At 35.5% G+C, this 23346-nt stretch overlaps 2 protein-coding genes across 7 annotated transcripts; both read left to right on the top strand.

Annotated features, from left to right (window-relative positions):
• Window positions 1-3714: 3714 nt before the first annotated feature.
• LOC127805763 (peptidyl-prolyl cis-trans isomerase CYP28, chloroplastic) lies at window positions 3715-5028 on the top strand. The gene is made up of 2 exons (XM_052342528.1): window positions 3715-4470; window positions 4661-5028. Exons 1-2 carry the CDS (start codon window positions 3801-3803, stop codon window positions 4867-4869), a joined length of 879 nt encoding a protein of 292 aa, XP_052198488.1. The 5' UTR covers window positions 3715-3800; the 3' UTR covers window positions 4870-5028.
• A 7508-nt stretch (window positions 5029-12536) lies between these two features.
• On the top strand, window positions 12537-21848 carry LOC127806189 (homeobox protein knotted-1-like LET12). Of its 6 annotated transcripts, none has more exons than XM_052343314.1 (7): window positions 12537-12656; window positions 12983-13586; window positions 15409-15529; window positions 19748-19941; window positions 20029-20160; window positions 20249-20385; window positions 20458-20939. In XM_052343314.1, the coding sequence occupies exons 2-7, from the start codon at window positions 13032-13034 to the stop codon at window positions 20495-20497; spliced, it is 1179 nt and encodes a 392-aa protein (XP_052199274.1). In that variant the 5' UTR covers window positions 12537-12656; window positions 12983-13031; the 3' UTR covers window positions 20498-20939. The 6 variants fall into 6 exon arrangements, 4 of the variants coding, with proteins under 4 accessions (XP_052199274.1, XP_052199272.1, XP_052199276.1 ...); XR_008024364.1 differs by lacking the exon at window positions 12537-12656 and adding an exon at window positions 21512-21848 and having other exon boundaries at window positions 12883-13586; window positions 20458-20672; XR_008024365.1 differs by lacking the exon at window positions 12537-12656 and adding an exon at window positions 21522-21848 and having other exon boundaries at window positions 12883-13586; window positions 20458-20672.
• The last annotated feature ends 1498 nt before the right edge of the window (window positions 21849-23346 follow it).

Consider the following 23346-nt stretch of genomic DNA (forward strand, 5'->3'; position numbering starts at 1 on the left):
GCAACAAATGCATAAGATAGGCAACAAATGCTTAGACATGCAACAAATGCATGAACTTACATATTATCCACATAGGACATGCAACAAATGCATATCATCCACATAGGAAATGCAACAAATGCATAAATATGAGCTAGCTCTCCATCCACTTAGGATTAGATCTAACTAATCCTCCCACTTAGGGTATGAATCTCCACCTTGCTCAAGGTGGTGGGAATAAGGATACTTAACCCACCCTAAAATGGAATGACGGACACATAGTCCTCGCCCACTAATTTTGCACTAGAATCTAGAAGCATGTATACCTCACTAACCTCACTAGGGTCATAAGGGGTCACTACATTGGCTTCTTCCTTTTGTTTGTCTTTCTTGGCATAACACTCCTTAATGAAATGTTCGATTTTCCCATAACCATAACACTTCTTACCCTTCCCTTGATTTTTGGATTTTGACCTACTCTTCCCTTTCTTGCTACCTTCCTCTTGATTCTTAGTTCTACCCCTCATCATGTGGACCTCACCATATTTTCTCTCACTTCTTAATTCCAATTCTTTACTCCTAAGAGAATCTATGACAATTTCAGGTGATAACATGTCCCTACCATATTGAATGGCATTTTTAACTTTTTTATAAGTATTAGGAATGGCATTTAACAAAATAATTGCCTTATATTCCTCCGACACTATTTCACCACAATTTATGATATCTTGAACCAACTTGTTAAAGACATCTAAGTTGTCATCTAGGTCCCTAAAGCGGTCAATCTTAAAACTAAAGAAACTTTCAAGCAAATAAAGCTTATTAGGGGTGGATTTCTTAACATATAATTTCTCTAATTTCTCCCAAAGTTCTTTAGTTGTGTTAAGTTTTCATACTTTTCTTAACACTGAATCAGAGAGATGCAAAATTATAGAAGTATAGGCAAGTTCATTAGATTCAAGTTTTAGTTCATCTTTAGTACCCTTAGGATATTTTCCATCTATAGCCTTAGAGACTCTTTGTTAAACTAAAATTTTCTTCATTTTTTGTTGCCATATAGAAAAATATCCCTTTCCATTGAAAACCCCCAATTCAAAATGTGTGGACATATTCACTAAGTATATGCTTGACACAAATAAGTAGTGCAACCTACAACAAACGCTAAGTTTTTCACACTAAATCCTAAACAATGTGTATACACAAAACAAATTCAATCAAGGGCAGATTTTAAACTGGGATAATATTGATATACTAGGCACAATTTTTAAAACACTAAGCAGTTTAAAAGAAAAAAAAAGAACATCCGCAAGAGTATAAGGAAATAGATATGCACCCAAGGAGACATAATTTTTTTAAAAAAAAAAAAATTAGGCAGCAAATTCACAAAGAATCAAAGACCAATTAGTAAAAGATTTTTTCAAGTACTTAGCAATTTCAGTAATCACACAGATTAACACAAGTAATCACAATTCTAGCAACAAGCAATGGTTACCACCATAAGATAACCCCCAAAACCTAATGGCCACCCCCACACAATAACCTACTAGATGCTGGAAAAGAAAAAATTACAGAATTTAAAACCACAGAGGTTACCAGTACAGATCTTAGGATTGAGATTTGTGAGTGATGCAGGATCAAATCTGGAACAGAATAAGGGCACCCCGGCCCCCACATGCTGCCTCACACGCTGCCGCCTACAAGCTCATGCGTCGCTAGCCTGCAGGCGAGTGAGAAACCACGTGCTGCTCAGGGAGATGACCCATGACTTACTAAATCCGGATCTGGGGTCCTTTCGACCCAACTCACAACCTGCAAAGAATAATCGAACTAAGATCAGATCTGATATGGAACAAACTCACCGTGAACTCGGATCTGAAAACGATGGGGTTTTTCAGATCTGATTCGAACAAGCACTACCCAGGAGCCACACAAGGCTTTGATACCAATTGTTACGGAAGATCTCTACAAAATAGTAAGGTTAGTGCAATAACATTGAACTAGATTTAATCGAATATAAAGAACAATACACAAAGTACTAAAAATAGCAACAAGAAGATGAACACGAAGTAAAAACTCCCTGTTTAAATAACGTTCAAGGCTCAAATCTATGAGTCCGTTCACCACTTTGGTAATGCCAACGAATAGGAACCACAAGCCACAACGAAACCCTCAAACTAGCCCTCAAACCGAAAACCCAAAAAGCCCTAACATCTCTCGGTCAAACACAAACGAAGACTTCTCTCACCCAATCGATCAAAGCCACATAAGGTAGGTTACCACAAAAGGTAGATCGGTCACAAAGATAGGGGGTATAAAGCACAAAGTAAAGAGAAAAGCTTACCAAGAATGGATGATCGAAACCCCCTAAATAGGGGATCCGCATTGACAACAAATCGGCCAAGATCAACAAGAAATGATGCGGCCTCTCAACACGGAAAGAGGCATCGGACCGAAATGGAAACGAAGCCATGGGGATTAACCACAAAGGAAACCACGAATGAAGCAATCGGCCAAGTAAGGAAACGAGAGAGAGAAATGGGGGGCAAGAGTTCGGCTGAGACAGAGAGAGAGAGACACCAAGAAAATGGGTCGTACACGGGCCTTTTATATGTGGGCTTAGAGCTTAGGAGATAATGGGCTTTTGGGCTTAGAACATTGGGCTTCCCCCCACTTGAGTAAATGGGCTAAGTTCCATTTCTTCTCTAAAGTGGGAATAGGGTTTGTGGCCTAACTTCTAAAATGAGCTGTCTAAAAATGGTGATGGACTTGGGTTCTTCAATCCTGGACCAAACCCTATGAAGATAAAACCCACTCGAAAAAATCATCATAGCCTCGGACCTCATTAGGAAACACAAAACCAACACAAACTTTTGCGAAAAATTAATCGAATCGATACAAGAAAAAAATCGAATCAAACTAACAAATTCAATCGATTTAATTCAATTAGTTCAGATAGACCAAACTTTTGCTCTCCCCTTAGCATATTAATATAAAACTCCCTATTAGCATATTAGTATAATAGTAATTGTGTTATTTTCAGAATTTATGTAGTCTTATATTTTCTAGTAAGTGGGTTTTAGAAACTATTTTATATACAAGTCTCATGATTTGTTTTTTTATTTTTCTACCTTAAATTTTAGATAAAAATATTTATTAATTTTACTTCTTTTGTAAGTTTTGAAAGACTTTCTAAATTAATAAATCTTAATTTTTTTATTTGAGTTAGAACAATTTCAATAACACTGTCATTATAAAATTTGTTAGTAGAATTTCATCTTTAAGATATCTAAATCTCATTGATAATTTACTAAAAAAATCTATTTATTTAACAAATAAGTGTACTTCTACTATCATATATGCCAATTAAACAACTCTTTTGCAATATTTAGTTGTCCTTCCACGAGAGAGGAAATAAATTAAAGTACCTTCAATTAATTAAACAAGGTGTTTACTATTCTTGTTTTTCGCTAAAGCAGTACGTGCATGTCAATTTAAGAACAAAAAAAAAAAAGTCGTCATTTTTGGTAGAAGAAGAAGAAGAAGAAGAGTACTACTACTCACATGACTGTAGGTTGCTATCATTTAAGATAAATGAATAAACATATGTTATTTTTATTTTACTGAAAAATCTGTACTTTGATTTTTGATATTTTCCTCCTTCTCCTCCTTATCCATAAGATCATCTCAGCAATAAGGAGTGGGGCCCCTCTCCCACCTCATGTGTGGAACCAGAAGCGCACACGTGGCAAAACTCACCCTCCCTCTCTATCTCTAACTCTCTCTATCTCTCTCTCTCTCTCTCTGGGGCATGCACCGTCGCCATGGGCTGCTCCGCCACCGCCCTCCCCTCATCCCTCATCCTCCCCACCCAGCCTAAGCCCCTCCACCTTACCCGCCGCTCCCTCCTCTTCCTCTCCACTGCCGTCACCACGACCACCCCCCTCACCCTCTCCCCCTCCGCGGCCGCCCCGCCTCCGGACACCACCATCACCCACCGCGTCTTCATGGACTTCAGCGTCTGCCCCACCTACTTCCTCAACCGCACCCTCGGCGACGATCCTTCTCTCTGCGACTCCTCCGACCCCCTCGGCCGCCTCGTCCTCGGCCTCTACGGCAACCTCGTCCCCCTCACCGTCTCCAACTTCGTCACCATGTGCGCCGCCGCCGCCCCCTCCTACAAGGGCACTCTCGTCCACAAGATCTTCCCGGGCCAGTTCTTCGTCGCCGGCCGCCAAGGCCGCCGCGAGAAGGGAGAGGTCAAGCCGCCGCTGGACTTCTTGGCCCGCAACACCGAGACGGTCAGTCCTCGGGCTTTCCTGCTTGGCCACTCCAGACCCGGCGTTCTTTCACTGTGCTTGTCGGAAAACGACGACGACGACGAGATTAAACTGAACCCCGATTACAGAAACGTCGAATTCTTGATCACCACAGGGCCTGGTCCTTGCCCTCAGCTCGACAGCCGGAACATTGTCTTCGGAACAGTGCTTGAAGGTATACTAATTGATCGTTCCATTGCTAAATTAACCAATCATTGAAATATTGTTGAGCAAAATCGATCTGTTCAATCTGCATGTCGGATCCGGCTAAGATAACTCCCCAAATTTGTTTGTGATACGGAGATAGAATCTAATTTAGATAATTAAACCCAATTTGAAGTAATTAGAATGGTATCATGCTACAGGGATGGATGTGGTGACCACGATAGCTTCGATTCCGACGTACAAACCGGGGGAGAGAATCCGGCAATACAACAGCTTGGCGCAGCTACTGGGGGACGAAAGGGCGAAGACGGCGAGGGCAATATGGGACAGGCCCCTAAAGACTATTTACATCAGTGACTGTGGGGAGCTTCTGGTCTCCAAGCCGTCTCTTTCTCCATCTCTTCCTTAATAATAATACACACCTCCCCATTTATTTGTTTCTTAGATACATCAAAATAATTAAAGACTTCATTGAAGACCTTAAGATATTTTATGATAATAATTGTAATTTAATTTTTTTTTTAAATAAATTTTAATTGATGATGTATTTAGAATTGTGTAGTCACAAGTCCGAATCTTAAAAATGGCTCTTATTTTTAATTACAGTGCCTTTTTTTCAGTAAAATATATAAAAAATAAAAAAAAAATCAATACTCCAAATAACATAAATGGATTGGGATCTCATTATTTAGGCTCATTTGATTTATGGACATACAAATAAAAATATAAAAAATCCAAATGGACAGGCAATGATGAGGGAACTGGGGACTGTAGAAGCCTACTGAATTGGAAGCCCAAGCCTGCTTATTCCTGAAGAAAACTGCTTAGGCTTGAAGCCTCAGCAATTTGAAGCCCATTTTCTCATTCCTAGCAAAGCAGCTTCCCCTTCTCCCATAATGGGAAGTCTCTTAGTAATTTGGGTGTGAGTTTGATGGATGGATAACTTATGTGTTGGGTGTTATGTACTATATATACATATAGGTAGTCCATATTGGGCTAAATTTCCTCTTTTTTAACTGTGGGGTTAAGTAGGCCCTGTAAAAGAGTGAAAGAGTACAACATTAGTGCTATCTCTTTGTACTCTAAAACTTCTCCTAATTATCTTACCCTTTTTTAGTTGAGTCCCAGATGTGGTTGTTGATAGATCAAATTGACAAATCATATCTATATAGTCAATCCCATATAATTCAAAATATGAGTGGTTAGAGATGAGAAAAATAAAAAGTTGTAAGAATAGGTTTATATCGGTTAATTTTGAACTATATCATTTTAAAATGTATCGTTCACATTTCAAATTTATTTGTTTGAAATTTTACTATTTATAGTTGAATTGTTTGGATAAATGTAATAAATGAAAGGATTTCCAACGCAATAATATTTATTATGTTTTATTGAATAACTGAATAAACGAGGTATATATTATGTTCGACATTTTGATAAATAAAATTCTTTAATTGTTATTTTAATTAAATAAATGCCTAAGACAATTTTTGCATTTATTTCAATTAATTGAATTAGTCGTTAATTGTAATTAACAGAATATTTCAATTAGTGACATTTTGGTAAAACTTTTATTTAAATATTGAGGTATACGACAACAAGGTCAGATATTTTCAATATAATTATCTATTTTTGTTTGATTTGCTCATAAAAAATAAAACTAAATTTTTTTAAGTTTTGGACCAAAATTCAATTACCTTGAATGAAATATCTATAAATAAAAAAAATTAGAATTTAAAATTCTAAATTCTAAATGATGGGGTACAAATATCCTTACCGGATTGTCTCTCAAATATTATGAACTATAGTTAATTATAAATAAAATTATTATATATTTTATGTAGGTCACATCAATACATAAAAAATAGTTATTAAATTTATTTACAAAAGTAACATTTTTTTTTCAAATATAGAGAAATAAATCTAAACTTTTCTTCATTTAAAAATTAGATACAAACAAAGGGCTTTTGACTCTTGTAGATTAAAGAGTCACTCGTACCAGAAGTTGGGTCCTAATGATGCTTCCTTTCACAAGTACTGACGATGATGTTGATAAATGGATATCATCTTGGAGTTGAATACAAGGGGGACCACTGAAACTTTGACAAACATGTCCTTCCTACAAAGCCCGCCCAGCCCCACTTCTGGGACTCCAAAGAAACACCCAGGCCCACCCCCTTTGCTTTGAATTTTCATATAAGATGCCTTCACATTTTATCCTTCATACTTGGGATCACCTTGGAGAGAACCCTTGGGAGGGACCATGAATTTACACGCAGATTTCAAGATGGTGGAGATGATGATGTTTGGAGAAAACCCTTTGGGGGGGGGGGGGGGGGACCAGTTTTTGTTTGGCAAACAAGTCCCTGGATATAAAGCCTTTTTTCCATGACAGGCAGAGCTGTAATTACCCGCAGGGGATCAAATCAGAAAGTGATAGCAGAGGTCTGAGCGATGGTTTTCTCTTGCAAAGCGTCAAGGGACCACTGACACTTAGCCAAACAAGGCCTTGTCAATTGGGCTTAAAAAAGGGGGTGGGGATTAACATTAAGTGACCAAAGCCCTCCTCTAGGGACCACAAACAAAAAGTTGCTTTTCTCTCCAGCTTATCCTCTCCTTAACATTGTTGCATGCATCATCTGTTCAATCCACAAGTAGGTGATTATTCCCCTTGTATTTTCCTACCAATTTTCTCTGGTACCATGTTATAAGTCGAGTTGAATCAGTTGGAGAGATCATTAGTTTAATCTAAGCTCGTTTAAGTGTTAATGATGTTAAAAAATAGAAATAAAACTAAATGAAATCAACTGTTCACATTCCATTATAAATTTAGTAGTTCATCTGTACTCTTTTTATATTACTATTGAGATTATATTGAACGGATTTGCTCTATTATATTGAACAGATTTGAATAGATTATATTACTATTACCTATGTTTGAGTTTGTCCGACGCGAGCATACAAAAAGGAGAGGGTGGCAGGGGCAGATTCATGTGAGGCGGGCAGCTTTTTTTAAAAAATATATATTTTTTACAATAATTTATTATTAGAAATAAAAAAATTATATTATAGTTTACTATTAAAAATAAAAAAATATTTAAAAAAATAAATATATAATAGTTCAGTAGTAACCATCACAACATTTTTTATAATTTGCTCATAATTTTATTTTTTTACAATGATGATACAAATAAAGCTTAGTATCGATGAAAATTGTGAAGCAAATAAAGTATTATGGAAATTTATATTGAAGAAAAAGAACAAATTAACAAAGCAAGTATTGAGCAAATTGATATTGCATAACTTTCAATGGATCTCGGCCTAAGAACTACAATAATAGATTACAATGTTAATTTTCGAATTTAAATTAAAAGAGCCTACTTGCAAAGAGATCTGTATCAACTTCGAAACCAAGACGATTCATTCCAAATTGATTTAATAGATTTGGTGATTAGTTATAATATAATATAAGCAAAAATGTCAAATTTTATTTATACTGTTATTTTTTTAAAATAAATAATGGGAACAAAGAGATGGTGATTCTTTTATGAAAAAAAGTTTTAATAATTTTTTTTAAAAAAAGATAGACTTAAGTTCATGTTGGAGATGCTAATAGTACACACAATTAGTTGGAATATAATATAAATAAAGATGCCAAATTTTGCTTATACTGTTATTTTTTTAAAACAAATATTTGGGCACAAGGAGATAGCGATTCTTTTGTGAAAATTTTTTTTACTAATTTAAAAAAATATATATAGATTTGAAGTTCATGTTGGAGATGTTAATAGTGCACATAATTAAATTTGAAATAATAGTGAAATCTTAATGAATCAAGAGCAAAATATTAAGACAATTTTCTTTAAGCAGTTTGAATGAATACTGTGTGATTATCGAATTCATCTGAATGTATCAATTGATTGTATTCGACTTTTTCTATGACAAGAACTAGCCTTTCGTAGTCATAATGAGTCTAAAAATTTAAATAATTAAGGTAACTTTATTGAACAATTGCAATTTCTAGTATGAAAAATCGTAAGGAATAATTGTAAAAAATAAATCTTTTAATATTATTATTATTTTATTTTAAAAATTATACTTTTTGTATTTAATTTCGCCCCCATTAAATCAAAATTCTGGTTCCGCCTCTGAGGCATGGGGCCTACATTTCCTTCTAATTTTGTTCATATCAGGTAAATATTATCTTGACTAATGCAAATAACATAATAATTTTGTTAATTAAAGACAATCTCATTTGTACTAAGAAGTGCACGCAATCTTGTTTAAGGGCATTTTGTAATTGATTGATTGGATGTTTCATTTGAAATATAGAATACCAACATGTTACAACACATTATTTGATGGTGGGCTTCCTCATTTTTTGTATGATGTTGGACCATCTTTCTTTCTTTTTTTGTTTTTTTTAATTGTTAAAACCAAACAATGCCTCTGTATTTGCTGCTAAAATGAATCCATGAATTATGGGTATCAAAGTTCCCATCAAGCCAAACATTCAAAAGTAGGTTGGAGATGGTTAAAAGAGCAGATGTGACCTACCCACTAAAACATAAACATTCTTTAGGGTTTACATACATATTCAAAAATCCAATTTCACTATCACTTAACTTTAACTTCATAATTTTTCACTAAAAATATAGACTTCAAACCAAAGTATCAATGTCATACCAAAGAAAAGACAAAGATAGTGAAATTTAGAATTTAGTCCACAAAATTGAAAAGCATATGCTTAGGTGCATATATGAGTCACACACTTTATATTTAAATGTTTTAAGAGGATATTTTAGTTAAGTTCATTGTATAGTTTAACACATTATTAAGATCTTAAAATACGTTTGTTTCTTGATAAAATATCTACTTTAACCTTGCTTTCACTAATTGGTGCGACATGAAAATTGATATTTTAATCTGTTTAAATTACTGAATTGGACCGAAAATCATTTGTCTTGAATTATTAAAGAAAAATTCTTACCGTAGATTATAATTTTTGTAAATTATTTCTTTATCCATAATTTTTGAAAGCAAGAAGCACGGCCGCACAAAGTTTAGCGCATGGCATGAATTCAAAATGGGGGGCCCCATGAGCCCGTCGCACTGTATTACCATAGAACTTAATCTGTGTAAACAGAACCCTGTTACTGGGGGGAAGCATTATTATTGTTTTCCAAAACAATCAGAGAGAGAGAGAGAGACTGATCAAATCAATCTCAGCTTGATGTGTCGGGTACGGATGAAATCAACAGTAGAGATTAAGTGAATCAGTACTCCGCAGTGGCAGTGAGCGTACTGAATCTTTACTGCTAACCCCAGTTGAGACTCCGATAAGAGGAGTACACAGCTTTTGTCAGTAAATAAGGGTTTTGTCTTTCTTGTGGGGAACGTTTTTGGCCATTAAGCCGCTGCCAAATTCAGAGCCCCCAATTGAAGAAGTCATTAATCCTCTTGTATTGAATTTGCTACATTGAACTCCACTAACATTATAAATAAATAAATAAATAATAATGAAAATGAGACCGTGCCTCCACCATATGATACAAAAATCTTAGCAACTTACTTACCCATGATATCTTTTGTTAACTAGGGAGCATTAATTAATGTGATCTCAAAAGGGATCCTGCTCCTTGGTCTCCATACCTACGAACAAACCAAATCCTGCCAAATCAAGCGCCTAACAAAGCAAACCCATACTGATAATCAATGATAAATTAAATTAATCTAAATTAGTACAACCAATCAGGGTAAAGCTGGTGTCTTTAAACATATATATTAATTTAAATGCTGCCGTCCGTCCTAGACTAGACTCCTCCTAGCCACGTCCAAGCATATCTAGAAACTAGAATCATGGAATGGGAAATTAAGGATGGTAGGGCAAATGATGGAGATTGGAAAGGGGTTCTTCTTCTAATTATTATTTATCAAATGGAACATTATATTTGTTGGTATTGGATGAAAATAATTTCCACCCAATATTCTTTCAAATCAACATTTTTCCTCTCTCTTTTAAATTGGGAGAGAATAGATGGAAATCTATGTTATAATGAATAGACATATTCTTATTTCTTTTTTAAGAATTCTTTTTATAGATCTATTATTATGAAGGTATATTAATTGACTTTTGGTGTATTATTATGATAATGGAACATTCTGTTGCTTTCTATAGTTTTCCCAAATAAGGCATATATATATATATATATATATACTTAAACCTTTTTCAAGTGTAAATTATGATATTTTTTTTATTAACGTAAGAAAATGATTGAAATTGGACCTAAGAAGAGGGTCAAGATTGGTCCGAACGATCCACCTATTATATTATATATAATTAATTTTATTTTAAAAATTATAATTGCTCCAACAATACTTCAATTTTTTTTAATTTATTTATTAATAAATTTTAATTCTATTTATTTTACTTTATAGATAATTTTCACTACACATAATCAATATTAAATACACAAAATAATTAGATATATATATACATATAATCAATAATCAAATATACAAATCAATAATCATATATACACATGTTTAGAAAATAAAAAATAAAAAATTTACAAAATAATAAATAAAAAATTCAAAAAAAATCACAAACCAATCGTTCTACTACTCATTTTTGTCATAGTTGATCGTAGAGTTGCTATAACCATTCTATAAGTTGCTGTCGTTTGTGAAGTAGCCACAATTATCGGATCCGATTGTCAATTTATCTTTCACCGCAATTGTACTTTTTTTTTTCTTTAATTGATGTCGTGTCTCCAATTTTAATGGTTGTTGGGGGGGGGGGGGGGGGATGGGATGTCAATGTTATTCTTATAAATTTTGATCAGTACAGTTAACAATGATTTTGAGATTGGTAAAAAATTTGACGAATGAATTTGGTGAGACTCTTGGTGACGTGATTTTCGGGTTACTTCGTTAAATTTAAAATTGAGATTTTAGGGTTACTTCGTTAAATTTAAAATTGATGATCCATTTAGCAAGCCGTTGGATACAGCCCTAGGTCGGTTGGTCTCCAAAAATTAAAATCGAAGACTACGGGCGGGGCGGGGACCACAAAGCACGCGCGTGAACACCCTGTCACTTTAGCCGCCGGCGCAGAAGAAAGCACACACAAAGCCGTGTTGTGCGGGCCCCATAAGGTGCCCCCTCTTCCACGTCCACGTGGCCATAGGGCATTGGGAAATCGATGGCGCGTGCTTCGATGTGGTCCCCACAAGTGGTCCAGCCGAAGAATAGGTTGACGCGTGTTTCTTGTACTGACGTGAGGGTCACTGTCCGCGAGTGGTCCAGAATACGGCTATGTCACACAATCACCTGCCGCGCGGTCCACCTCGTCTTCCCTTGAATCCTCTTTCGTGTTCTCTTGATTGATTCTTTTCTTTGTTGCTTCCCTTTAATTTTTGTTTTCTTTTAGCAAACTCAGTGCAATTAGAAACAGTTGTTTTAAAATTTTGGGAAAGGAAAATGTTAAAAATCATTATTTTCATAATAAATTGTATTTTATGTTATTTTATTTTTAGTTATAAAATAATTATTTTATTATTAATTAATAGAATACATTTATTATACTTAAAGTATAATAATATCAATAACTTCTTATTAAAAAGATTTATAAAACGTTTGGTATAATAATATCAATAGCTTCTTATTAAAGAATTTATTGATGCAATTTTTTTTATTTCTAAGTAGTGTTAGAAGTTTAAAATATAAATTTAAAAGTTTATTTGAAAAATAATAATAAAACACCTGACAGTTTTAAGGGAGAAAATTAATTAAAAAGCTAATACCAAGTATTCATTCACAAAATATCTACGTGGCCAAAAGTCAAGGAGTCATTGAGGTGTGCATTTATTGCTCAGCGGAGAGCAAAAGAGTTTCACGACCCACCACTCTGCTTTAGGCCGCACCCAAGCGTAGCCTCAGAAACAAAGCCACACCTTACCTGCCTCACCTCCACACAATCAGTGACCTATTTTTTTGTCTTTTTTCCATTATTTATGCCACGTGGCACCCATCCACCCGTCTATCACGCCCCCGTGCCTTGAGAAATCAAATAAAGCTTTCCACCACCTTTATTTATTTATTTATTTTCCTTCCTCCGCCACCGTTCTCTCCACCCCCACGCGGCTGCGTCGGTGGCCGCCATCCGCCGGTCCGCCGTTATCAGTTCCACGCGAGGTAGCTCCTTATATTCGGCAAACAAACCATTTGAATCATAAATTAACAGAGTATTAATTTGGATGACACTAATTTAATATTGAATTATTGACAATAATTTGACTAATTAAACCTTTACTTGATTAGGTTAAAATATGAACAGGATTAACACAAATTTGAATTTGAGAAATTTAGAGGTGAATTTGTGAAGCATTTAATTCTATAAATTTCTGTAGCAATGGTGGTGATGGTGTCTACATCCATCTACTTGTGATACGATACGACAATTAAATTGGAATAATCCTCTCCTCCTCCCTCTTTGTTTCTCTCTCTCTCTCTCTCTGTAGAAAAATGAGAGCAGAGCTTTGAAAGAGGCGTGTGTTTGTGAACGACTTAATGGCGTTCCACGACCATCTCTCCCAAGAAATGGCTCTCCACCACTTTACCGACCAGCACCTGACCGACAACACGGCCGTTCTCCGGGGGATACTGCCGGAGCAGCTTCAGCACTCCTCCCCGGACGCCGCCGGGAAGACGCAGGGTCTTGCGGGCGGAGGCGGCGGAGGAGCTGCACCGACGTGGCTTAACAGCGCGATTCTCCGCCACGCGAACTCGGACTCGTCGGCGTCGAACCAGTGGCTCTCCCGGCCGGTGCACGGCGAGGGGGACGAGGTTCAGGCGATGAATCAGGAGAAGAAGGCGGGCCGGAGGAGCGATAGCGACGAGGAGAGCGATTGGCAGAGCGCCAAATGCAAGGCCGACATATTGGCGCATCCTCTGTACGAGCAGCTGCTATCGGCGCATGTTCAGTGCCTTCGCATCGCCACGCCGGTCGATCAGCTGCCGAGGATCGATGCGCAGCTCGCTCAGTCGCAGCATGTGGTGGCTAAGTACTCTGTTCTCGGACATGGCAATCAGACTCTGGACGACAAGGACCTGGACCAGTTCATGGTAAATTTCTTCACGTATTCATATGGCGTTTTCATCCAGAATTTGTGCCTTTTGGTGCATGTATACGCGTTAACTCTACCTGTGCTTGCTTAATACAATTTTATGCGACTAATATGCAATATTCAAATTGATTTATTTTTGGTTCAATAAATTTTCCAACTGATTGGCGCTTGTCCCAGTTCAAATATATTTTAGTTCCGTGAATTGTCCAAATTTCTTGATTTTCTCTATGTTTTTATGCGTCTATGCACTACTCTTTCTATTTATAGACGGAGAACTCTTTCCATGTGTCCGTATGTATAGCGAGAGAAAAGGGGGGGGGGGGGGGGGTGGGGTGTTCCTTGCCCTTTTATTTTATTATAGTGCTTTCGGGAGGGAGGGCGGTCGCACTTAAGCCGTGGCGGGATATGAAGAGTGAGTAGTGTGTGTACATTTGGTGAAGTTTTGTGAAAAACAAAGAATATATATTATCATGTCTTCAAGTTTGTTCTTTTCCCGATATTTGTTTTAACATGCCAATGTGAAGCCCGAATGTCCTATTGTCACGTCATAAGAGGAATAATTTCGCTTGGTACACTAATTATTCAGACTTTGAGAGTGCTCTGGGTGGGGAATCTGTTTGTAGGTACTTCCTTCCACTCGTTTGATGGATTGGTCTCTGTTTTATTCTGGACGACGTTCTGGTTCTGAGAAAAATTAATTAACTTTTAACTTTTTGTACAGAATAAACTGGGGTTTTAGTTTTAGGGAACAAGACATCCTGAGTAAAGCCGTTGGAGCTAATGGTTTACCTAAGATGGTTCTTTTAGTGTCACTAAGTTACTGATAGTTCAAAATTTATGCTCTCTTTAATAATTTGATATTTCCTTACCAGCGTTGTTTGTTATTCAAAGAATTTAAGATGCTTCAACTTGCAAAAATACCTTCTCAATAATGTCTTCTTCTTTGAATAAAGCCCAGTCATCGTAGTTCAGTACTATTGATTTTGATCAGAATTAATTAATCCTTTTTGTGTACTTTTATATTAGTATTCACAATTTTTTATATTTCAAGGAGTGTTCTATGAAAGACCCAGCTAACATAGTTGATATCTAAGAAGCTCTATCAAAATAGAACCTAAAATCTGTTGAATCTTAAGAGAATACAGTTGTTGTTTTTCATTTGAAGTTTTGCTAAACTTTTCTGATAATTAGATTCTCACTAAAGGTTAGATTGAGAATCTTGCTTTGCTGAAAATGTTTTCATTCAATATCAATTAAGAAAAACTTTCAAGTTCAATCATAATGTTATTGTTGATTAAAAGACTTTTTATGTATTTCTTATTGATGGAAACAGTAATATTCTTTGTGAAATAATTGTTGCAACTTGTAGCATTAATTGATTTTTGGATTGTAATAATGGATGTCCAGGCTGCAACGTGACAATGGTGCTGTTAATTCATTTAGAGAATTATTTGATACCTGTGGTGCATAGTACTTGAAGTATTCACGTTCTTATGCTTAGATTCCTTTGTCATTTAGCTGGACCAGTTGGGTCAATGATTCTTAAGTAATTTGACAGTTTTTATCTTTCTTTGAAGTTATTGCCATTATATTCTGTTGCAAAGTTTGCTATTATTCCCATTACTGATAAAGATATTGATCAAAATATACCCTGATTCTTGTAGAACTCCAGAAATCTTATAGATAATCATGAACCAATTTTTATTACGTAACTTTTTTGCATCTTCAGGAACCAGTTTTATTTAACACAATTAATCATTGTATTTGTCTGAATCTTCCTTTTTCTCCTTCCTTCCCCGTCTTTGTTTCTTCTGATGTAGACACATTATGTTCTGTTACTCTCTTCCTTCAAAGAACAATTGCAACAACACGTCCGTGTCCATGCAATGGAAGCAGTTATGGCTTGTTGGGAGCTCGAACAGTCTCTGCTAAGTTTAACAGGTGGATTCTTGTTAGGCTTTACTTATTTATTTTCTACATATGTATCAGTCATAATCAATAATTGAATATGTCAAGTACAATTAAACTAGTAAATGGTACAGTTTATGGCTTTTGTTAATTACTTCTCTTCTTTAGATAAATTTCATATATTTGTGATTTTTTCATCATTTATGGTCTGCCTGCTGTTCTGCTTTTGATTGCTAATTCCTTTTGCTTGAGGATGCATTGTTATTATTATAATTATTGTTATTTACAAGGTACTTTGAAGATGCTTTACGTTTCACAAGTTTATTTGTTTTTCCAATTCTCATGCTTTAATTTTTGAAACAAACATCTTCTTGCATCTACTTCTGATACTGAAGCAATTGTTCCTTGATTATTTTAGTATCTTAAGCAATTGTTCATTACACACTCTCTGTCTCTGTATCTCTCTCTCTCTACTATTTACCATCTTCAGTTTGAAAATCAATGAGAGTAGATATTTTCCATGGTAAAATGGGACAATGCCATGCCATGCAATAACTATATGCATATGCGGTAACAATAACATACACTTAATGCTTATGTTTCATAATATGGGTTGTAGTTCATTTTATGAGATGCTAGTTGTTGTGCCTGACTAAACTCTTCACGGTGTATTAGTGTGCGTTAGTTACAATGTTTGTAGCTTAAGCATGTGATTGTGTAATTATCTTGGGAGCAGTTAAAACTAACCAAGGAAGATGTTAATCCTAGTTCAGACTACTAAATGAGGTAGGTGTTATTTGGCTAATGCAAGCATTAGCAGCAACATGTTGATTATGATGTTTGAAGCTTAAGTTTGTGATTGTTGGCCTGTGATTCTGCAATTATCTTGAGAAGAAATCATAATAGTAAAGAGATGTTCTCTGATTGCCTAAGGCATTTGGATGTAAGGAAGTTCACTGACCGTGTTCTTGCCCTGCTTTCATGTGCTAAATAACAGCCACCTCATTTAGATGTGAAGTTTGAACAATGATTAGTGTTTGGACTAGTCCACCAAAACGAAAAATAAAAAAGGAAAAAGAAAAAAAAAATACATGGCCAGTGCAGTTAACATGGTGAAGTTTGGCATAGAAGATAATATTCTTTTTGTTAGATGAAGAAATCAATGTATTTCCCATCAATTTTACAAGGTTTTCTGGATCTTGATATATTATGCTACATTGTGAATTTTGGCAGAAAGATAAAGAGGTTACCCATGTGAGTTGGGTCCATATTGAAGGTAATAGGTTCATAATGCTTAGTAGATGAAAATGTATGCTAGGAGCACAAAATGACACTATTGTTAGCTTTTATTTCTTAACGGCTCCTTTTATTCAGTCAGGTTTGAGCACTTTTGAGAGGCGGAAGCTACCATTGTGATGTCAGGGATCTAGGTTTGACCTAGGGTTTTTAGTGGAAATTGGAAGAAATTGAGAGAGAGAGAGAATTCAGAAGAACAGAGAAAGAGAGAAAGAATAGGGAGAAATCAGAGAGAAATTCAGGAGAGAATTGAAGAGAGAAATCTTGAATCCTGTTTATTACTCAACAGTCTCCAAAAGATCATCTCGCCGAGCTTATATAGCCACTCCTACCGTTAGTTCTTTCAGTTATAATTTGTAGCTGAAAGTATTACAGCAGTTCATTCTAAAACAGAAATGTAACTGAAAAATACAAGTTGTAACAGAGAAAATACGAAGCAGTAATTGCCGCAAGCTTTAATGACCATTATACCCTAGGGTCTTGGCATGTGTGACTCTTATTTACTTGTTTAAATTTACATCTTAGCTCAAAGCTGTTCTGATGATATTCTTATTTATTCATCTTCTGTGTATGGAATGAGAGGACCTAAGAATCCATGGGTGACTATGTCGATCATATTCTACCAGAAGTATGCTCTGTTAAACTCAGGTTTTAGAGAACTTGCAATTAAGATCCTCTTTCTAGGAGAGTGTCAGATTGGGGGAATTGATAAAAAAATTTCAAGTTTGTATGGAGAAAGTTTCCATTGTTTCAAGAGCACTGTCACAATGTGTATTTGCTTTTGCTCCTAAATTTAATTGTAGAAAACAACTGGAACATACTTTTTCTAGGCTAATCTATTAGCTGATTCAATTTGGATTACAAGTGGCCAAAACTGAAACTAAAGTGTACAATTTTTTTATTCCATTTCAATTATGTGAACCGAGGGGAAAAGGCTAACAAGTAACAATATAGGTAGCATATGTAGTTCATTAACGATATTCAATCTCTAAAACTATAGGAATTTCCAGTTTATTTACAGTCGATGTAGTACTTGCTTTATTGTGTTCATGGAAAACATGAAAATGATTCTTACACTATGTGCCCTTGTTTGGGCAAGTTGAATGTTCTGAAACAATGTAAATCCTATCTTTGCTTTGGCTTGTTGTCTCAAAACTACATTAGATTGCTGTTTGTTCTTTTCAGAAGTGTTTTTCATCTCAAATGCATGCACAAAATTTGTAAGTTGGCAGACATAGTGCTAGTTTGATATTCTGTAAAATAGCAAGGAATGAATCATAATACAACCCATTCTTTGTGAAAGGTTGCATTCTAACAAATTGCAAATTGATTTGATCGGTTTGAAAACTGACAACACATTCTTTACGAAGACGGTGAATTTAGTGATACATGAGATCTCAAAGGCAACTGAACTGGAACTTGTGTTGCTTTTGGATTTAGTGATCTACAAGGTCTCAAGGTCAGTAACTTAGGTGGACCCAAGATCCACAAGATCTGTTTGGTCTTTATAATTGTTTAAGAGAATCTTATGATCTGTGACAAATTCTAAGAGAAAATACACCAGATATAGGAAATAACCTTGTTTGAAAATGATTATAATAGGTAGAAGTCATAAAAATCAGTTGGAGCAAGTGCATCTACTTCCTAGGTATTTAGTATCATTCCTGTACAAATGCTCTTTTTGGGCTCCACATCCTTAGATCTTACATGTGAAAAAACATTGTTTGTGTAATTGTATATTTACTAGATGGCCTTTTGGTTGCCCCAATTTTCATTTCAATTCAAGATAAATTTCTCTCTCTATGAATCTAAAACCAAATGCGTCCAATACAGTGGGTCTCCCCAAGAAGCTTAACACTATCAAGTTCTCACTTCTATACGGCAATGGATTTTCATCATTCGACATTGTGTGTGAAGAAATGTTAGGCTGACAGGAAGAGGAGGTCAATGTCTGCTCAAAATCTTGACTTAAGAGTGTGTTTGATTGCACACATTTACCATAGAAAATATGTAATTATTACACATTTTCTATGGAAGCAATCAAACACTCTTTAACTTTTCTATGGAAAAATGTGTATGGTACAAGCATTTAAAGCTTCTTTCCATATAATTCATTTTCTAAGGGGGTGGGATGGTTTTTGTTTTCTAGTCAATCATTACCTAGAATTAAATTCTAGGTAATGCAATCAAACACACCCTTAGTTCTTTATTTGCAGTATTTGAATGTATTTTCTACCTTGTGGAAACTTCTTCATCTGTCAACAAAAGCAATGACTCTTCTTCACCATTTCCTTCTTTAGTTTGGATTCCCATCTGTACTTGGGAAGAATTCCTTTTTTTAGTTTTTCCCTTCTGCCAGTATACCTGCTTTCACAAAATTTTATGCTTTTCTGATACGTCATTTCACAAATTGATAGGAATTCGTTTCATACGCTTGACTAGTATTTCAGCTTTGCTTTATATTATCATTGTGGCAATCCTCTTTCTTGGTAAACAAAAACCTCGCTTCGGTTCTTTGGGGTTAACTAATGAACCATTTCATGGTAGTATTTTAGTCATTTTGTTTTCTTGGTACATTCCTGCGGGGAGTAGATGAAATGGAATAAGTATTTAGCAAATGAGATTTGAGGAAGACAAAAAAGAACTTGCTGGGGGAAATGTGAGAGAGAGGATTCAAGTTGCAGCCTCACATATAAAGGCTTGGCATATTGTCTTCTTGGTACACGGTTTTAGTTACTATTGTGGTTCTTCCTCGTTTTCTTCCGCCATGTCTTCAGTTCACACCTATAGTAAATACACGATTAATGCGGCCTGTTTAGCCGATAAACTTAGTTGGCCTTTCAGCCGTCTTTTTTCCTTTCGAGATATCTGTATCCGTGCCTAATTTCCAAACCTGTATCCACCACTATTTAACTTATTTTCCTTTGGAGATAACTAATGATGATGGATAAACAGGCGTAGCACCAGGAGAAGGCTCAGGTGCAACTATGTCAGACGATGATGATGACCAAGCAGATAGTGACACCAACTTGTTCGACGGAAACCTGGATGGACCAGACAGCATGGGTTTTGGTCCTCTTGTCCCAACTGAAAATGAAAGGTCGCTGATGGAACGGGTGAGGCAAGAGTTAAAGCATGAGCTAAAACAGGTAAGAATTATTGATTTATCATACATTTGCTTAAAGTTTTTCTAAATCCACTGCAGCTAATCACCTTTTTTCCCTTCTCCTTGTTAGGGTTACAAGGACAAGATTGTGGATATCAGAGAGGAAATTCTTCGAAAAAGGAGAGCAGGAAAGCTGCCGGGTGACACCACATCCCTTTTGAAAGCCTGGTGGCAGTCACATTCGAAGTGGCCTTATCCAACAGTAAGAGTGTATACTTTCTGTTATCAGTTCAATATTAGGGTATTTTCCAGGTAACCCAGCCTATGTTCTTGTCAAAATTCCATTTCAGGAAGAAGATAAGGCCAGATTGGTGCAAGAAACAGGTTTGCAACTAAAGCAAATTAATAATTGGTTCATCAACCAAAGGAAAAGGAACTGGCACAGTAACCCTTCATCTTCTTCAACTCCAAAGAGCAAACGCAAGAAGTAGGTTGATCACTGCTACATTTACCGCTTTCAAAGGCTAATTAACTCTTTCGCTAACTTTGATTTGGAAAGAAGTAATGCAGGTGAGCCAAGCAACGAACGCTTCATGTAAAAAGGGACTCAAAACCCGAGCATCATCTCTTATTTATTCTGAAAACTGGATGGAGTAAAGCATCACACGCTACAAAGGTCAACTCATAGTAGAAGAAAATCAATTGGCGTAACAAAGAATTGAGGCCTCGTTTGGCCGGACCAAAACATCAAGAAAATGGCTGCCACGCCAGCAGGTATTCTTCATGGCTTAGTTGATACATAAGAAAGTATGTAGTGGCAGTACCTCATTTTAAATAGATTTAAATGTTGAGCATGTCAAAGTTATGATAACAGAAATCAGTAGCTGTTACACACGCTAGTGGATCTGTAAATTTTGTCTTAGCCTCTTGTTTTTTTATATAATGTGAATAGGAATGGGTTGTATGCGTTGGTTATATAACGTAACGATCTCATCTCTCCTCTCTTTGTTGGAGCAGTTTTCTTTACGGTTTCCTTTTTTATATCTTGTGTGTCACTATGGAATATGACCACTGTTAGGCCGTGGTCACACACACACTAGCATTCAATCCATTTACTGTTTCTTCCCTCTACAAGTAAGCAACGTGTAGTGATTTCTATTATTTTTGCTAAATAAAGAGGATGATTTGTCGACTAATGTAACAACTCCTGCTGACCATCATGATCATGAGCTTTTTTTCTCGTTAAGGATGTCCAAATTGAGTTATATCCACTGTCGGGAAGACTAGAATGTTAGTTACCTTAGGCACCGTAATGCACGGCCAGGTTTTTTTATGCACTGCTTTATTATTATTATTATTATTATTTTTGGCGTCACGAGATTTGAGTTATTTTGCAATTAGAATGATTTAAGATTTGAATCCCATACTAAGGGACAAAAAAAAATCTCTTGCCACTGCATTGGCTAGTAATTTCCAATACCACAAAAAGGAAGTGGCTGGCTGATATTCAAACTTCATAACTCGAGGCTACATTACATGGAGGGGGCTTGCTGTTGAGTATCTGTTTGGTATTGCTTTGCCTTTCTATTCAATCTGAACATTGTTTTCGATAGATTTCATCAGAAGAGCAGCATCGGAACATGGTGGAAACGGAACGGGATCCAGAAATTATTTTCCTCTGCAATAGTTAACGTGAGCACTCATAAATGATCCAAAACAAATGGTCAAAGTGGATGGAGCCAAAAAAAGTTACATAAGTAGCTACCGAACAGTGAAGTACAAGATGAATGATTTAACTAACCCATTATTTTGGAACTGATTACTTAACTAAATTGGAACAAACGTGTAGTAAGCCTATGAACTGGCATATTCATTATTTATCACATTACATTCATGTATTTTTCTTTTTCTTTCTTTTGCTTCTTAACGATGCTTCCAAGTTGATGAAAAGAGGGAGAGAATGAAAGAAAAGAGTGGGTCCTTTCCCAGCTCTAGTGATAAATTTATTCTTTGCGTTTAAGTAAGTCGTAGGTTCTTGTTGATAACTCAACTAGAGAATAAAGGAAAATAATTTATTCTTATTGCACTAGAGTAGAGAGAATAACGAGGGCCGGGACTTTGGAATAATAACAATATCTATTGAAAAAAAAAAACTTTTTGGTTAAAAATATTTTAAGTTAATAGAATTATTTCAAACAATTTTTTTTATTTTGTAAAATGCTAATTAAACAATATTAAGGGAAATTTTATATGTAACCACCATTTTTGCTCTTTACACCCATATTAAAAATACCTAAGAGTTCAAGTTATTTTTATCTTTGATTATAAGCCACCCATCATTGCACTCATTTTTCTCTCTCTCGCATTGACGTTCCTTGCGATCGTCTGTAATGATGACGATACGGCCAATGGAATGCGATTGCTGGCGAGTACGATGATAGGTGGCCACATTTCTCCTGGCCATCGACGATGATGGGCAATGATGGTCAAATGTGATGATGGATGAGGATACAAGTGGGATGGCTGTGTATAAGGGTATTTTTAAAAAAATAATTATATAATTATAGAAGGTGATTATCGAAAATGAAATAGATAAATGCAAATAGAATTTCCCTAATTTTAAACTTAATTTTTTGGAAGTTAACATTTGCCCTTCACCTATTAACAGTCCATCTTTCCAATTTATTGTTGGTAATATTTTAGCTAACATTCACTATTATTCCCTTAAAAGTTTATAATTTATAACACCTGACTTCTTTACAATTTTTATTTTTGACTGAAAATCTCATTTGACATCTTTAAAAACACTATTATACGTCTAAAAAAATATGATAATGTCCCAATTAATTTTAAATAATTATATATAATTCTATTATTATAAAATAATTAAAAATAAAAATATCAAACTTACCTTTAAAAGGAAGAAAATGATGCCAATTGATGATTTTAAAAGAAAAAATAGAGAAAAGATGTAATTATTAATCCTAATTGGTCCTAAACTAGGAAAAATCTAAATTTACTCTAAAAAAAAAAATACAAAAGCCAATTAGTCCATAATCTAAGAAAAATCCAATTCATCTTCGAACTAAAAATGCAAATTAATCTCCATTTTTTTTTTAAATCGTGAAAAGATATTAATCCCATATAATTGATTTTTTTTTTAAATTTTGTAAGCACCCTCGTCCGGATATCCCAACCGCCCGGTCTATCCAAACGAGAGCGCCTACATAAGAGAAGAGAAACAAACACAAGACAAAAATACCCTGACATGCATACATACGAAAAATACAACAGCGGAAGCAAAACAATATACATGCACGCTTACAAGTACCCTGCTGGAACAGCAGTTAAGGAGTATATAAAAATATAGAGACACCTGTGCCAACGATAAAAGATATAAGAAACAGCCGGGCACAGTCAAAAATGAGAGTCAGAACTCTTAACAAAA

This window comes from Diospyros lotus, chromosome 7 (assembly GCF_014633365.1).
Source record: "Diospyros lotus cultivar Yz01 chromosome 7, ASM1463336v1, whole genome shotgun sequence".
Taxonomy (NCBI): domain Eukaryota; kingdom Viridiplantae; phylum Streptophyta; class Magnoliopsida; order Ericales; family Ebenaceae; genus Diospyros; species Diospyros lotus.

Excerpts from the sequence above, each read along its gene's own strand:
- LOC127805763 (XM_052342528.1), top strand. The coding sequence starts at position 3,801 with ATGGGCTGCTCCGCCACCGCCCTCCCCTCATCCCTCATCCTCCCCACC. Across the intron at positions 4,471-4,660 it reads CTTCGGAACAGTGCTTGAAG|GGATGGATGTGGTGACCACG; the intron begins GTATACTAATTG and ends ATCATGCTACAG.
- LOC127806189 (XM_052343314.1), top strand. The coding sequence starts at position 13,032 with ATGGCGTTCCACGACCATCTCTCCCAAGAAATGGCTCTCCACCACTTT. Across the intron at positions 13,587-15,408 it reads AGGACCTGGACCAGTTCATG|ACACATTATGTTCTGTTACT; the intron begins GTAAATTTCTTC and ends CTTCTGATGTAG. Across the intron at positions 20,161-20,248 it reads CGAAGTGGCCTTATCCAACA|GAAGAAGATAAGGCCAGATT; the intron begins GTAAGAGTGTAT and ends ATTCCATTTCAG.